This window comes from Bombina bombina, chromosome 1 (assembly GCF_027579735.1).
Source record: "Bombina bombina isolate aBomBom1 chromosome 1, aBomBom1.pri, whole genome shotgun sequence".
Lineage (NCBI taxonomy): Eukaryota > Metazoa > Chordata > Amphibia > Anura > Bombinatoridae > Bombina > Bombina bombina.
In genome coordinates, this window is record NC_069499.1 from 340,922,149 (window position 1) to 340,938,627 (window position 16,479).

Below are 16,479 nucleotides of genomic sequence, written 5' to 3' on the forward strand. Positions count from 1 at the left end.
TGGATGATTAAACCCTTAGTTTCAAAAACGGATAAAAAACCCCCCAAATAGACGTTTTTTAACAGTCACAACAAACTGCCACAGCTCTGCTGTGGCCCTACCTTGCCATACAAACGACTTTAGAAAGCACCAAAACCCTTCAGAGAGGTCCTAAGCATTCAGGGAACTCTTTCAAGGAAACTGGATGTCTCAGTCTGCAAAAGCTAATGCGCATTTAGGCGCAAAATTAGGCCCCTCCCACTCCTGTCTACACAGTGAGAGGCCTAACAAAACTATCCCTAGGCAAATTTTAGCCAGCCATGTGGAAAAACTGGGCCCCAATAAAGTTTTATCACCAAACAGCATATAAAAAACGTTTAAGCAAACGTCTTATATTTCAGTAATTTGAAAAAATAATAAGAGTGTTACCTCTAATAGTAAGCATGATACTGTAATCAGGCTTACCTTAAATAAATCCGGTATCAACAGCATTTTCTAGCATATACATTTCTCTAGAAAAATTTAGACTGCACATACCTCACAGCAGGATACCCTGCACGCCATTCCCCAAGCTGAAGTTACCTCTCTCTTCAGTTATGTGTGAGAACAGCAATGGATCTTAGTTACAACCTGCTAAGATCATCAGAGACCACAGGCAGACTCTTCTTCTATTTTCTGCCTGAGACCAAAATAGTACAACTCCGGTACCATTTAAAAATAACAAACTTTTGAATTGAAGAAAAACAACTAAATTACACCACATCTCTCTAACTGCTTCCATGCTTGTAGAGAGCTGCAAGAGAATGACTGGAGGTGGCAGTTAGGGGAGGAGCTATATAGACAGCTCTGCTGTGGGTGATCCTCTTGCAGTTTCCTGTTGGGAAGGAGAATATCCCACAAGTAATGGATGATCCGTGGACTGGATACACCTTACAAGAGAAAAGGGAGGTAGGAGAAGAAATCTCTACGACCGATAACAGAGAACCTATGAAATAGATCCCCTAGAGGAAGACCATTGTATTCAAGTAGGCAATACTCTCTTCACATCCCTCTGACATTCACTGCACTCTGAGAGGAAAACCGGGCTTCAGCCTGCTGCGAAGTGCATATCAACGTAGAATCTAGCACAAACTTACTTCACCACCTCCATGGGAGGCAAAGTTTGTAAAACTGAATTGTGGGTGTGGTGAGGGGTGTATTTATAGGCATTTTGAGGTTTGGGAAACTTTGCCCCTCCTGGTAGGAATGTATATCCCATACGTCACTAGCTCATGGACTCTTGCTAATTACATGAAAACAATTTTAGGGAAAAATGTAAACGTAGTCCACAAAACAGCTTTATCTTGATGGAATATCAGATAAAAAGACTCACAAGAGAGAGCAGGCAAATCAGAAACTCTTCTAGCAGAAGAGATGGCAAAAAAAAAAAAAAAAAAAAACTTTCCATGAAAGTAGTTTAATGTCTAATTTATACATAGGCTCAAGAGCAGAGATTTGTCCTTTCAAAAAACTGGCAGATAAACCTTTATCTAAACCAGTCTGCAAAAACTGAAGAATCCCAGGAATTCTAAAAGAATACAAGGAATTCTAAAAGAATGCCAGGAATAATCATGGTTAATACACCATGAAAACAAAACGTATGCTTACCTGAAAAATTTCTTTCTTCCACAATGTCATTCCAATTACTAGTGGAAATCAACTCCTGGCCAGCAGGAGGAGACAAAGAGCACCCAGCAAAGCTGTTAAGTGTAACTTCCCTTACCCATAATCCCTGGTCATTCAGCCGAAGGAAAATGGAAAAAAGAAGAAACACAAGGGTATAGAGGTGCCTGAGGTTTACTAAAAAAACAAACTGCCGAATTATAATTTAAAAAGGGGGGGGTCGTGGACTCTTAATGCCCGGAAAGAAAGAAATTAATCCGGTAAGCATATATTTTGTTTTCTTTCCTATGGCATGGAGAGTCCACAACGTCACTCCAATTACTAGTGGGAAACAATACCCAAGCTAGAGGACACAGAATGAACAGGGAGGGAGAACAAGGCAAGAAGACCTAAACAGAAGACACCACCGCTTCGAGAAATAAATTTATAAGGTAAGCATAAATTGTGTTTTCTTTCTAATGACACGATGAGTCCATGGAACATCTAATTATTATTGGGAATCAATACCCAAGCTAGAGTACACAGATAAGGGAGGGACAAGACAGGCAACCTAAACGGAAGGCACCACTGCTTGAAGGACCTTTCTCCTAAAAGAGGCAAAAGTATCAAATTTGTAGAATTTGGAAAAAGTATGCAAAGAGGACCACGTTGCCGCCTTGCAAATCTGTTACACAGAAGCTTAATTTTTGAAAGCCCAAGATGAGGAGACAGCTCTAGTGGAATGAGCTGTAATTCTAGTGCTGTCCAGCTGACTCATAAGCAAAACTAATCTTCTTAACCAGAGGGAAAGGGTAGAAGTGGCCTTCTGACCCTTACGCTTTCCAGAGAAAACAACAAACAGGGCAGAAGATTGCCGAAAATCTTTAGTAGCTTGTAGGTAAAATTTTAGAGCATGCACAACATCCAAGTTATGCAAAAGACGTTCCTTATAAGAAAAAGAATTAGGACAAACAGAAGGAACAACAATTTCCTGATTAATACTTGGATCTGACACCACCTTAGGGAGAAAACCCAATTTTGTACGATGGACCGACTTATTTGCATGAAATATAAGGTACGGGGAATCACACTGCAGAGCTGAAAGCTCAGAAACTCTGCGAGCGGAAGAAATAGCAAGCACAAAACCTAAGATAATTTTATATCAACAACATGCATCGGCTCAAACAGAGCCAGCTGCAAAACTTTAAGAACAAGATTAAGGCTCCAAGGAGGAGCAACAGATTTAAATACAGGCTTGATTCTGACCAGGGCTTGAACGTCTGAGCAAAATAATACTGACTGACAAACCTTTCTCCTGGCCATCCTGAAGAAAAGATGAAATTCGGGGGAATCCTCACCCAGGTACAGGAGAAACCCTTAGACTCGCACCAAAAAAGGTATTTACGCCATGCCTTATGGTAAACCTTGCGAGTAACAGCTTTACGAGCCTAAAGCATAGTATCAATGACCGCTTCAGAAAAACCACGTCTAGACAGAACTAGGTGTCCAAGCAGTCAGCTTCAGAGAATCCAGGTTTGGATGGAGGAATGGACCTTGAAGTAGAAGGTCCTTCCTCAGAGGTAACCTCCAAGGTGGAAGAGAAGACAGCTACACCAGATCTCTGAACCAGATTCTGCGAGGCCATGCAGGAGCTATTAGAATTACAGATGCTCTCTCCTGTTTGATACGAGCAATGACTCATGGAAGGAGAGCAAACGGAGGAAACAGGTATGCGAAAGAGAAGATCCAAGGAACCGTTAGAGCATCTATCAGAGCGGCCTGAGGATCTCTTGACCTTGAACCGTACTTTGGAAGCTTGGCGTTTTGACGAGACGCCATCAGATCCAACTCTGGAACCCCCCCCCCCTGAGGGTTATCTTTGAGAACACTTCTGGATGGAGAGCCCACTCCCCGGGATGAAAAGTCTGTCTGCTCAGTAAATCTGCCTCCCAGTTGTCCATTTCTAGAATGTGGATGGCAGATAGGAAACAATTGCGAGCTTCCGCCCACTGCAGAATGCGAGTCACCTCCTTCATAGCCAAGAAACTCCGAGTTCCTCCCTGGTAGTTGATGTAAGCCACTGAAGGGATGTGGTCTGACTGGAATCTGAAAAACTGGACTAAGGATAATTGAGGCCAAGCTAACAAGGCATTGAATATTGCTCTTAACTCCAAGATGTTTATGGGGAGAAAAGACTCCTGCCGAACCAACAGGCCCTGAGCTTTTAGAAGCTAGACTACGCCGGTAGTGTCGTAGCCGTCCAGGGAAGCTAAAACCTCCAAGTCACAAATGAAGGTATCCAAGCTAAAACTGAAGGAAGCAATCTCAGGATCGGATAAAGGAATTACCCCATCTGAGTCAGAGAATTCTCCCTCAGATACCACCGAAGTATAGATACTACTGAATTAGTCACATTATTCATTGACTGAATATCTGTCCTCTTGTACTTTTCCTGCAGTATGGAAAAACCAGACAACGCACGAAAAAAAAGTAAACGCCAGGTGGAGCGTGAGAGGAAGCACAGGGCACTGCGTGTGGGCTGTAAAGTTTTGGGACATAATAGAAAACATTTGTGTCAACCATTACCATTGTCAATAGACTCCTAAATAATCTGGGAAGGAGTAGTTTCATAAAAATCTACTTTTATGACACATTTGCATCAAATCAGAAAACCAAGGGACCCCTAGCAGGGCCTCTAGGTCCATCCTGAGTCACAAAAGATGATTTAGACAAAGAAAACAGAATTTATGTTTACCTGATAAATTACTTTCTCCAACGGTGTGTCCGGTCCACGGCGTCATCCTTACTTGTGGGATATTCTCTTCCCCAACAGGAAATGGCAAAGAGCCCAGCAAAGCTGGTCACATGATCCCTCCTAGGCTCCGCCTTCCCCAGTCATTCGACCGACGTAAAGGAGGAATATTTGCATAGGAGAAATCATATGATACCGTGGTGACTGTAGTTAAAGAAAATAAATTATCAGACCTGATTAAAAAACCAGGGCGGGCCGTGGACCGGACACACCGTTGGAGAAAGTAATTTATCAGGTAAACATAAATTCTGTTTTCTCCAACATAGGTGTGTCCGGTCCACGGCGTCATCCTTACTTGTGGGAACCAATACCAAAGCTTTAGGACACGGATGAAGGGAGGGAGCAAATCAGGTCACCTAGATGGAAGGCACCACGGCTTGCAAAACCTTTCTCCCAAAAATAGCCTCAGAAGAAGCAAAAGTATCAAATTTGTAAAATTTAGTAAAAGTGTGCAGTGAAGACCAAGTCGCTGCCTTACATATCTGATCAACAGAAGCCTCGTTCTTGAAGGCCCATGTGGAAGCCACAGCCCTAGTGGAATGAGCTGTAATTCTTTCAGGAGGCTGCCGTCCGGCAGTCTCGTAAGCCAATCTGATGATGCTTTTAATCCAAAAAGAGAGAGAGAGGTAGAAGTTGCTTTTTGACCTCTCCTTTTACCAGAATAAACAACAAACAAGGAAGATGTTTGTCTAAAATCCTTTGTAGCATCTAAATAGAATTTTAGAGCACGAACTACATCCAAATTGTGCAACAAACGTTCCTTCTTTGAAAGTGGATTCGGACACAAAGAAGGCACGACTATCTCCTGGTTAATGTTTTTGTTAGAAACAACTTTCGGAAGAAAACCAGGTTTAGTACGCAGAACCACCTTATCTGCATGGAACACCAGATAAGGAGGAGAACACTGCAGAGCAGATAATTCTGAAACTCTTCTAGCAGAAGAAATTGCAACCAAAAACAAAACTTTCCAAGATAATAACTTGATATCAACGGAATGTAAGGGTTCAAACGGAACCCCCTGAAGAACTGAAAGAACTAAATTGAGACTCCAAGGAGGAGTCAAAGGTTTGTAAACAGGCTTGATTCTAACCAGAGCCTGAACAAAGGCTTGAACATCTGGCACAGCTGCCAGCTTTTTGTGAAGTAACACAGACAAGGCAGAAATCTGTCCTTTCAAAGAACTTGCAGATAATCCTTTCTCCAAACCTTCTTGAAGAAAGGATAGAATCTTAGAAATTTTTATCTTGTCCCAAGGGAATCCTTTAGATTCACACCAACAGATATATTTTTTCCATATTTTGTGGTAGATTTTTCTAGTTACAGGCTTTCTGGCCTGAACAAGAGTATCAATGACAGAATCTGAGAACCCTCGCTTTGATAAGATCAAGCGTTCAATCTCCAAGCAGTCAGTTGGAGTGAGACCAGATTCGGATGTTCGAACGGACCTTGAACAAGAAGGTCTCGTCTCAAAGGTAGCTTCCATGGTGGAGCCGATGACATATTCACCAGGTCTGCATACCAAGTCCTGCGTGGCCACGCAGGAGCTATCAAGATCACCGATGCCCTCTCCTGATTGATCCTGGCTACCAGCCTGGGGATGAGAGGAAACGGCGGGAATACATAAGCTAGTTTGAAGGTCCAAGGTGCTACTAGTGCATCTACTAGAGTCGCCTTGGGATCCCTGGATCTGGACCCGTAGCAAGGAACCTTGAAGTTCTGACGAGAGGCCATCAGATCCATGTCTGGAAAGCCCCACAATTGAGTGATTTGGGCAAAGATTTCCGGATGGAGTTCCCACTCCCCCGGATGAAATGTCTGACGACTCAGAAAATCCGCTTCCCAGTTTTCCACTCCTGGAATGTGGATTGCAGACAAGTGGCAGGAGTGAGTCTCCGCCCATTGAATGATTTTGGTCACTTCTTCCATCGCCAGGGAACTCCTTGTTCCCCCCTGATGGTTGATGTACGCAACAGTCGTCATGTTGTCTGATTGAAACCGTATGAACTTGGTCTTTGCTAGCTGAGGCCAAGCATTGAGAGCATTGAATATCGCTCTCAGTTCCAGAATATTTATAGGGAGAATAGATTCTTCCCGAGACCAAAGACCCTGCGCTTTCAGGGGTCCCCAGACCGCGCCCCAGCCCACCAGACTGGCGTCGGTCGTGACAATGACCCACTCTGGTCTGCGGAAGCTCATCCCCTGTGACAGGTTGTCCAGGGACAGCCACCAACTGAGTGAATCTCTGGTCCTCTGATCTACTTGTATCGTCGGAGACAAGTCTGTATAGTCCCCATTCCACTGACTGAGCATGCACAGTTGTAATGGTCTTAGATGAATTCGCGCAAAAGGAACTATGTCCATTGCCGCTACCATCAAACCTATTACTTCCATGCACTGCGCTATGGAAGGAAGAGGAACAGAATGAAGTATTTGACAAGAGTTTAGAAGTTTTGATTTTCTGGCCTCTGTCAGAAAAATCCTCATTTCTAAGGAGTCTATTATTGTTCCCAAGAAGGGAACCCTTGTTGACGGAGATAGAGAACTTTTTTCTACGTTCACTTTCCACCCGTGAGATCTGAGAAAGGCCAGGACAATGTCCGTGTGAGCCTTTGCTTGTGGAAGGGACGACGCTTGAATCAGTATGTCGTCCAAGTAAGGTACTACTGCAATGCCCCTTGGTCTTAGCACCGCTAGAAGGGACCCTAGTACCTTTGTGAAAATTCTTGGAGCAGTGGCTAATCCGAACGGGAGTGCCACAAACTGGTAATGCTTGTCCAGAAATGCGAACCATAGGAACCGATGATGTTCCTTGTGGATAGGAATATGTAGATACGCATCCTTTAAATCCACCGTGGTCATGAATTGGCCTTCCTGGATGGAAGGAAGAATTGTTCGAATGGTTTCCATTTTGAACGATGGAACCTTGAGAAACTTGTTTAGGATCTTGAGATCTAAGACTGGTCTGAATGTTCCCTCTTTTTTGGGAACAACGAACAGATTGGAGTAGAACCCCATCCCTAGTTCTCCTAATGGAACAGGATGAATCACTCCCATTTTTAACAGGTCTTCTACACAATGTAAGAATGCCTGTCTTTTTATGTGGTCTGAAGACAATTGAGACCTGTGGAACCTCCCCCTTGGGGGAAGCCCCTTGAATTCCAGAAGATAACCTTGGGAGACTATTTCTAGCGCCCAAGGATCCAGAACATCTCTTGCCCAAGCCTGAGCGAAGAGAGAGAGTCTGCCCCCCACCAGATCCGGTCCCGGATCGGGGGCCAACATCTCATGCTGTCTTGGTAGCAGTGGCAGGTTTCTTGGCCTGCTTACCTTTGTTCCAGCCTTGCATTGGCCTCCAGGCTGGCTTGGCTTGAGAAGTATTACCCTCTTGCTTAGAGGACGTAGCACTTGTGGCTGGTCCGTTTCTGCGAAAGGGACGAAAATTAGGTTTATTTTTGGCCTTGAAAGACCTATCCTGAGGAAGGGCGTGGCCCTTGCCCCCAGTGATATCGGAAATAATCTCTTTCAAGTCAGGGCCAAACAGCGTTTTCCCCTTGAAAGGAATGTTAAGCAATTTGTTCTTGGAAGACGCATCCGCTGACCAAGATTTTAGCCAAAGCGCTCTGCGCGCCACAATAGCAAAACCAGAATTTTTCGCCGCTAACCTAGCCAATTGCAAAGTGGCGTCTAGGGTGAAAGAATTAGCCAATTTGAGAGCATGAATTCTGTCCATAATCTCCTCATAAGAAGAAGAATTATTATTGAGCGCCTTTTCTAGTTCATCGAACCAGAAACACGCTGCTGTAGTGACAGGAACAATGCATGAAATTGGTTGTAGAAGGTAACCTTGCTGAACAAACATCTTTTTAAGCAAACCCTCTAATTTTTTATCCATAGGATCTTTGAAAGCACAACTATCTTCTATGGGTATAGTGGTGCGTTTGTTTAGAGTAGAAACCGCCCCCTCGACCTTGGGGACTGTCTGCCATAAGTCCTTTCTGGGGTCGACCATAGGAAACAATTTCTTAAATATGGGGGGAGGGACGAAAGGTATACCGGGCCTTTCCCATTCTTTATTTACAATGTCCGCCACCCGTTTGGGTATAGGAAAAGCTTCGGGGGGCCCCGGGACCTCTAGGAACTTGTCCATTTTACATAATTTCTCTGGAATGACCAAATTCTCACAATCATCCAGAGTAGATAACACCTCCTTAAGCAGAGCGCGGAGATGTTCCAATTTAAATTTAAATGTACTCACATCAGGTTCAGCTTGTTGAGAAATTTTCCCTGAATCAGAAATTTCTCCCTCAGACAAAACCTCCCTGGCCCCCTCAGACTGGTGTAGGGGCACTTCAGAACCAATATCATCAGCGTCCTCATGCTCTTCAGTATTTTCTAAAACAGAGCAGTCGCGCTTTCGCTGATAAGTGGGCATTTTGGCTAAAATGTTTTTGATAGAATTATCCATTACAGCCGTTAATTGTTGCATAGTAAGGAGTATTGGCGCACTAGATGTACTAGGGGCCTCCTGTGTGGGCAAGACTGGTGTAGACGAAGGAGGGGATGATGCAGTACCATGCTTACTCCCCTCACTTGAGGAATCATCTTGGGCATCATTTTCTCTAAATTTTGTGTCACATAAATCACATCTATTTAAATGAGAAGGAACCTTGGCTTCTCCACATACAGAACACAGTCTATCTGGTAGTTCAGACATGTTAAACAGGCATAAACTTGATAAAGTACAAAAAACGTTTTAAAATAAAACCGTTACTGTCACTTTAAATTTTAAACTGAACACACTTTATTACTGCATATGTGAAAAAGTATGAAGGAATTGTTCAAATTTCACCAAAATTTCACCACAGTGTCTTAAAGCCTTAAAAGTATTGCACACCAAATTTGGAAGCTTTAACCCTTAAAATAACGGAACCGGAGCCGTTTTTATATTTAACCCCTTTACAGTCCCTGGTATCTGCTTTGCTGAGACCCAACCAAGCCCAAAGGGGAATACGATACCAAATGACGCCTTCAGAAAGTATTTTCTATGTATCAGAGCTCCTCACACATGCATCTGCATGTCATGCTTCCCAAAAACAAGTGCGCAATAGAGGCGCGAAAATGAGACTCTGCCTATGATTAGGGAAATCCCCTAGAGAATAAGGTGTCCAATACAGTGCCTGCCGGTTATTTTACATAGTTCCCAAGATTAAAATAATTCCTCAAGGCTATGGAGTATAAAATATGCTTATATATAAATCGTTTTAGCCCAGAAAATGTCTACAGTCTTAAAAGCCCTTGTGAAGCCCTTTTTTCTCTTTATGTAATAAAAATGGCTTACCGGATCCCATAGGGAAAATGACAGCTTCCAGCATTACATCGTCTTGTTAGAAATGTGTCATACCTCAAGCAGCAAAAGTCTGCTCCCTGTTTCCCCCAACTGAAGTTAATTCCTCTCAACAGTCCTGTGTGGAAACAGCCATCGATTTTAGTAACGGTTGCTAAAATCATTTTCCTCTTACAAACAGAAATCTTCATCTCTTTTCTGTTTCAGAGTAAATAGTACATACCAGCACTATTTTAAAATAACAAACTCTTGATTGAATAATAAAAACTACAGTTAAACACCAAAAAACTCTAAGCCATCTCCGTGGAGATGTTGCCTGTACAACGGCAAAGAGAATGACTGGGGAAGGCGGAGCCTAGGAGGGATCATGTGACCAGCTTTGCTGGGCTCTTTGCCATTTCCTGTTGGGGAAGAGAATATCCCACAAGTAAGGATGACGCCGTGGACCGGACACACCTATGTTGGAGAAAATGGGTTACATTTTTTATACATAATTTTTTTTACTGTCTTTTTTAATTGTAACGTGTAACTTTTTATTTTTGAGTGCGGAAAGAATCTATCATAGTACGTAACTACTGCAGATTACATTTACCCCTCAGCCTGATCTTGCTGAGGAGCCCTGCTACCAAATGTATTTATTTTAAAAACAACACATAAATTGAGCCTAAAAAAGGTCCAGAACTCAGCTGAAAAGCTGTCTGACCTCTGTGTAGACATTAAAGACTGAAAGTCCAGCACTTGACGCTACTGTCTTATTTGAAAGTAACCAGTGTTTAGAAAACACGACCAGAAGTCAGCTGAACGCTGTCCGACCTCTGCGTAGACATTAAAGACTGGGAGTCTAGCCCTGGACGTTACTGTTTTAATTGTAAATAACCGGTGTCTAGCTGAAGCGCCATCCGGTTCTACACTTACGTCACTTTCTCAGTTTTATTAACCAGCGACTCTTGAGTAGGAAGTGCGCGGGCCAAATTGGCGCCACACAAACTCCGCCCATTGTGGGCGGTGAACCAAATAATCTCCCGGTCGCCATTGTTATAGTACAGAAACGCCACCGGGAGATAAGTAACCCACTGAGAAAAAAACCTGAAGACAGATTGGGTCTACCGCTTGCTATTTGACAGCGGTTTAGCCCAAAATGAACACAAACACCTCACACTGAATCTCTTCAGATTAGAGACTTAAGTCCTCAGAGAACCGTCACCAAATTAAAGTTTCCTGAGCCCCAGTGCCTGCAATGCTGTCACGTCCTCTCCAGTAGGAGAGATAAAGTGTCCCAGAGAATAAAGGAGTTTAATCTTAAACAGCCCCCTTTCATTCCCTCCTTAGCAAATAAAGTGCCCACTTAGTCTGAGAGAAATCCTTCCCCAGAATATAAGAAAGTCAGCACTTACCTTAAATTGCTGCCCGACAGCAGGGCAGTACACCCGGCTTGCGAGGTCCTCTCCCTCACATGGGCCTGTGTAGAAAAGAAAGGACCGAGTATATCCCCTCAGACTTTCAGAGACAGGGCAGCAAACAATTTATGGGAGGCGCAGTGAGAATTATGTCCCACAAGTTCCCATTGCTCTAAAGCCACCAATGCTCTACTGAAGAGACTGATATCGACTACAGCTATACCCTAGAACAAAGCAGTACAATCTTGCACTAATTTAAAAATAATAAACTCTTGATTGAAGAATCTATACTAACACCTTACTTTCCTCTTCCTATCACTAACGTAGGCAAAGAGAATGACTGGAGTGGGAGGGAGGGGGAGGAGCTATTTAACAGCTCTGCTGTGGTGCTCTTTGCCTCCTCCTGCTGACCAGGATGTGAATATCCCATTAGTAAATAAGATGATCCGTGGACTCATCGTGTCTTAAAAAATAAATCTTCTTTCACACACCTAAACTTTAAACTTTACCACCTCCTTGCTTTTAACGTAGGCAAAGAGAATGACTGGGGTTTGAGGGAAGGGAGGTGATAATTAACAGCTTTGCTGTGGTGCTTTTTGCCTCCTCCTGCTTGCCAGGAGTGATATTCTCAATATTAATTAGAGATGATCCGTGGACTCACCGTGTCATTAGAAAGAAATACATTTTGTTGCTGTTACGGTTTCATTTAAACATTGAGTTTTCAGGATGAGCACACCATATTAAAGAAAACAATGAAATGTTCATTCTTATAAAAATTGAGTTATGGAGGTTGGAAATAACTTACTTGTGCATATAAAAGAAAATATAGCCACTTTTGTCTCTATCAGTCTGCACTGTGGTCTCCTGTGTCCTAGACACTGAAAGGTCATTGTATGTAAACCAGGCTTGTTTTTTGACATCATAAACATCACTAATATAATGACCTAAAAACAAAAAAAAACTTTTTTATAATAGAAGTCAGAAAATGCAATATTGACAGGTTAATTCAAATGCTAATAAGACACTTGTACAAAATATACCTGAAGAAGAAGAGCTTCCAATATGGCTCACAACACTGATAAGGCGATAAGAATGGGGAAGGTTGCCAGTCTGAAGAAAAGGAAAAAATAAGCTTAGAAATTACCATACACAATTTCAAACATCTTGTTTTCAATACAATATAATTATACGGATTATTTGCCTCCAGTTTGATAAACTATAATCATAAAATTGTGGAATGTGTGTTAGAAAAGCAGCTATGCACTCAATTTCAAAACAGAGGTGCTTTTAAGTTTGCCAACTACCTCAGTATTTTTCTTTAACGCTTCAGCTTCTTCCTCTGTATACTCCATATCAAAGGTATCCTCATTCCCAGAATCTTCATCAGATCCCATTCCATCACAAAATGTATTGTTAAATTCTTCATGAAAAAAAACAAACAAAAAAACGGACTTTCACATTGTAGAACTGTTGACATTACATTTTATAATTAAAGGGACAGTCTACACCAAAAATTTTCTTATTTAAAAAGATAGATAATCCCTTCATTACCAATTCCCCGTTGTTGCATAACCAACATAGTTATATTAATATGCTTTTTACCTCTGTGATTACCTTGTATCTAAGCCTTTGCAGACAGCCTCCTTATCTAAGTGCCTTTGACAGACATGCAGTGTAGTCAATCAGTGAAGACTCCTAAATAACTTCACAGGAGTGAGCACAATGTTATCTAATATGACACATGTGAACTAGCACAGTCTAACTGTGAAAAACTTTCAAAATGCTCTGAGCTAGGAGGCGGTTTTCAACCGTTTAGAAATCAGTTTGAGCCTAGCTGGGTTTAGCTTTTCAAAAATACCACCAAGGGAACAAAGCAAATTTGATGATAAAAACAGAATTTATGTTTACCTGATAAATTACTTTCTCCAACGGTGTGTCCGGTCCACGGCGTCATCCTTACTTGTGGGATATTCTCTTCCCCAACAGGAAATGGCAAAGAGCCCAGCAAAGCTGGTCACATGATCCCTCCTAGGCTCCGCCTTCCCCAGTCATTCGACCGACGTAAAGGAGGAATATTTGCATAGGAGAAATCATATGATACCGTGGTGACTGTAGTTAAAGAAAATAAATTATCAGACCTGATTAAAAAACCAGGGCGGGCCGTGGACCGGACACACCGTTGGAGAAAGTAATTTATCAGGTAAACATAAATTCTGTTTTCTCCAACATAGGTGTGTCCGGTCCACGGCGTCATCCTTACTTGTGGGAACCAATACCAAAGCTTTAGGACACGGATGATGGGAGGGAGCAAATCAGGTCACCTAGATGGAAGGCACCACGGTTTGCAAAACCTTTCTCCCAAAAATAGCCTCAGAAGAAGCAAAAGTATCAAATTTGTAAAAGTTGGTAAAAGTGTGCAGTGAAGACCAAGTCGCTGCCTTACATATCTGATCAACAGAAGCCTCGTTCTTAAAGGCCCATGTGGAAGCCACAGCCCTAGTGGAATGAGCTGTGATTCTTTCAGGAGGCTGCCGTCCGGCAGTCTCATAAGCCAATCTGATGATGCTTTTAAGCCAAAAAGATAGAGAGGTAGAAGTTGCTTTTTGACCTCTCCTTTTACCAGAATAAACAACAAACAAGGAAGATGTTTGTCTGAAATCCTTTGTAGCATCTAAATAGAATTTTAGAGCACGGACAACATCCAAATTGTGTAACAAACGTTCCTTCTATGAAACTGGATTCGGACACAAAGAAGGTACAACTATCTCCTGGTTAATATTCTTGTTGGAAACAACCTTCGGAAGAAAACCAGGCTCAGTACGTAAAACCACCTTATCTGCATGGACCAGATAGGGCGGAGAACACTGCAGAGCAGATAACTCAGAAACTCTTCTAGCGGAAGAAATTGCAACCTAAAACAAAACTTTCCAAGATAATAACTTAATATCTACGGAATGTAAGGGTTCAAACGGAACCCCTTGAAGAACTGAAAGAACTAGATTAAGACTCCAGGGAAGAGTCAAAGGTCTGTAAACAGGCTTGATTCTAACCAGAGCCTGAACAAACGCTTAAACGTCTGGCACAGCTGCCAGCCTTTTGTGAAGTAAAACAGATAAAGCAGAGATCTGTCCCTTCAGAGAACTCGCAGAAAATCCTTTCTCCAAACCTTCTTGTAGAAAGGAAAGAATCTTAGGAATTTTTATCTTGTTCCATGGGAATCCTTTAGATTCACACCAACAGATCTATTTTTTCCATATATTATGGTAAATTTTTCTAGTTACAGGCTTTCTAGCCTGAATAAGAGTATCTATTACAGAATCTGAAAACCCACGCTTTGATAAAATCAAGCGTTCAAACTCCAAGCAGTCAGTTGGAGGAAAACCAGATTCGGATGTTCGAATGGACCCTGAATAAGAAGGTCCTGTCTCAAAGGTAGCTTCCATGGTGGAGCCGAAGACACATTCACCAGGTCTGCATACCAAGTCCTGCGTGGCCACACAGGAACTATCAAGGTCACCGAAGCCCTCTCCAGATTGATCCTGGCTACCAGCCTGGGAATGAGAGGAAACGTTGGGAATACATAAGCTAGGTTGAAGATCCAAGGTGCTACTATTGTATCCAATAGAGTCGCCTTGGGATCCCTGGATTTGGACCCGTAACAAGGGACCATGAAGTTCTGACGAGAGGCCATCAGAACCATGTCTGGAATGCCCCATAATGGAGTTATTTGGGCAAAGATTTCCAGATGGAGTTCCCACTCCCCCGGATGCTCCTCCATCGCCAGGGAACTCCTTGTTACCCCCTGATGGTTGATATATGTAACAGTCGTCATGATGTCCGATTGAAACCTTATGAATTTGGCCTTTGCTAGTCGAGGCCAAGCCTTGAGAGCATTGAATATCGCTCTCAGTTCCATTATGTTTATCGGGAGAAGAGAGTCTTCCCGAAACCATAGACCCTGAGTTTTCAGGGGTTCCCAGACCGCGCCCCAGCCCACCAGACTGGCGTCGGTCGTGACAATGACCTACTCTGGTCTGCGGAAGCTCATTCCCTGTGACAGGTTGTCCAGGGTCAGCCACCAACGGAGTGAATCTCTGGTTATTTGATCTACTTATATCGTTGGAGACAAGTCTGTATAATCCCCATTCCACTGTCTGAGCATGCACAGGTGCAATGGTCTTAGATGAATTCGTGCAAAAGGAACTATGTCCATTGCCGCAACCATCAAACCTATTACTTCCATGGACTGCGCTATGGAAGGAAGAAGAACAGAATGAAGTACCTGACAAGAGCTTAGAAGTTTTGATTTTCTGGCCTCTGTCAGAAAAAACATAATTTATGCTTACCTGATAAATTCCTTTCTTCTGTAGTGTGATCAGTCCACGGGTCATCATTACTTCTGGGATATTACTCCTCCCCAACAGGAAGTGCAAGAGGATTCACCCAGCAGAGCTGCATATAGCTCCTCCCCTCTACGTCACTCCCAGTCATTCGACCAAGGACCAACGAGAAAGGAAAAGCCAAGGGTGAAGTGGTGACTGGAGTATAAATTAAAAAATATTTACCTGCCTTAAAAACAGGGCGGGCCGTGGACTGATCACACTACAGAAGAAAGGAATTTATCAGGTAAGTATAAATTATGTTTTCTTCTGTTAAGTGTGATCAGTCCACGGGTCATCATTACTTCTGGGATACCAATACCAAAGCAAAAGTACACGGATGACGGGAGGGATAGGCAGGCTCTTTATACAGAAGGAACCACTGCCTGAAGAACCTTTCTCCCAAAAATAGCCTCCGATGAAGCAAAAGTGTCAAATTTGTAAAATTTGGAAAAAGTATGAAGCGAAGACCAAGTTGCAGCCTTGCAAATCTGTTCAACAGAGGCCTCATTCTTGAAGGCCCAAGTGGAAGCCACAGCTCTAGTAGAATGAGCTGTAATTCTTTCAGGAGGCTGCTGTCCAGCAGTCTCATAAGCTAAACGAATTATGCTACGAAGCCAAAAAGAAAGAGAGGTAGCGGAAGCTTTTTGACCTCTCCTCTGCCCAGAGTAAATGACAAACACAGAAGACGTTTGTCGAAATTCCTTAGTTGCCTGTAAGTAAAATTTTAGAGCACGGACTACATCCAGGTTGTGCAGTAGACGTTCCTTCTTTGAAGAAGGATTTGGGCATAAAGAAGGAACAACAATCTCTTGATTGATATTCCTGTTAGTAACTACCTTAGGTAAGAACCCAGGTTTAGTACGCAGGACTACCTTATCCGAATGAAAAATCAAATAAGGAGAATCACAATGTAAGGCTGATATC

The 16,479-nt window shown here is 42.7% G+C and overlaps 1 protein-coding gene across 1 annotated transcript in view; it reads right to left on the reverse strand.

Annotated features, from left to right (window-relative positions):
- The window catches only part of USP37 (ubiquitin specific peptidase 37), a 343,747-nt gene that overhangs the window by 26,918 nt on the left and 300,350 nt on the right, over nt 1-16,479 (reverse strand). Inside the window, exons 16-18 of the mRNA XM_053712385.1 lie at nt 12,478-12,624; nt 12,214-12,283; nt 11,979-12,117 (exon numbers count right to left, since the gene is read on the reverse strand). Of these exons, the coding sequence (XP_053568360.1) occupies nt 11,979-12,117; nt 12,214-12,283; nt 12,478-12,624 (356 nt within the window). The remainder of the gene's footprint in view (nt 1-11,978; nt 12,118-12,213; nt 12,284-12,477; nt 12,625-16,479) is intronic.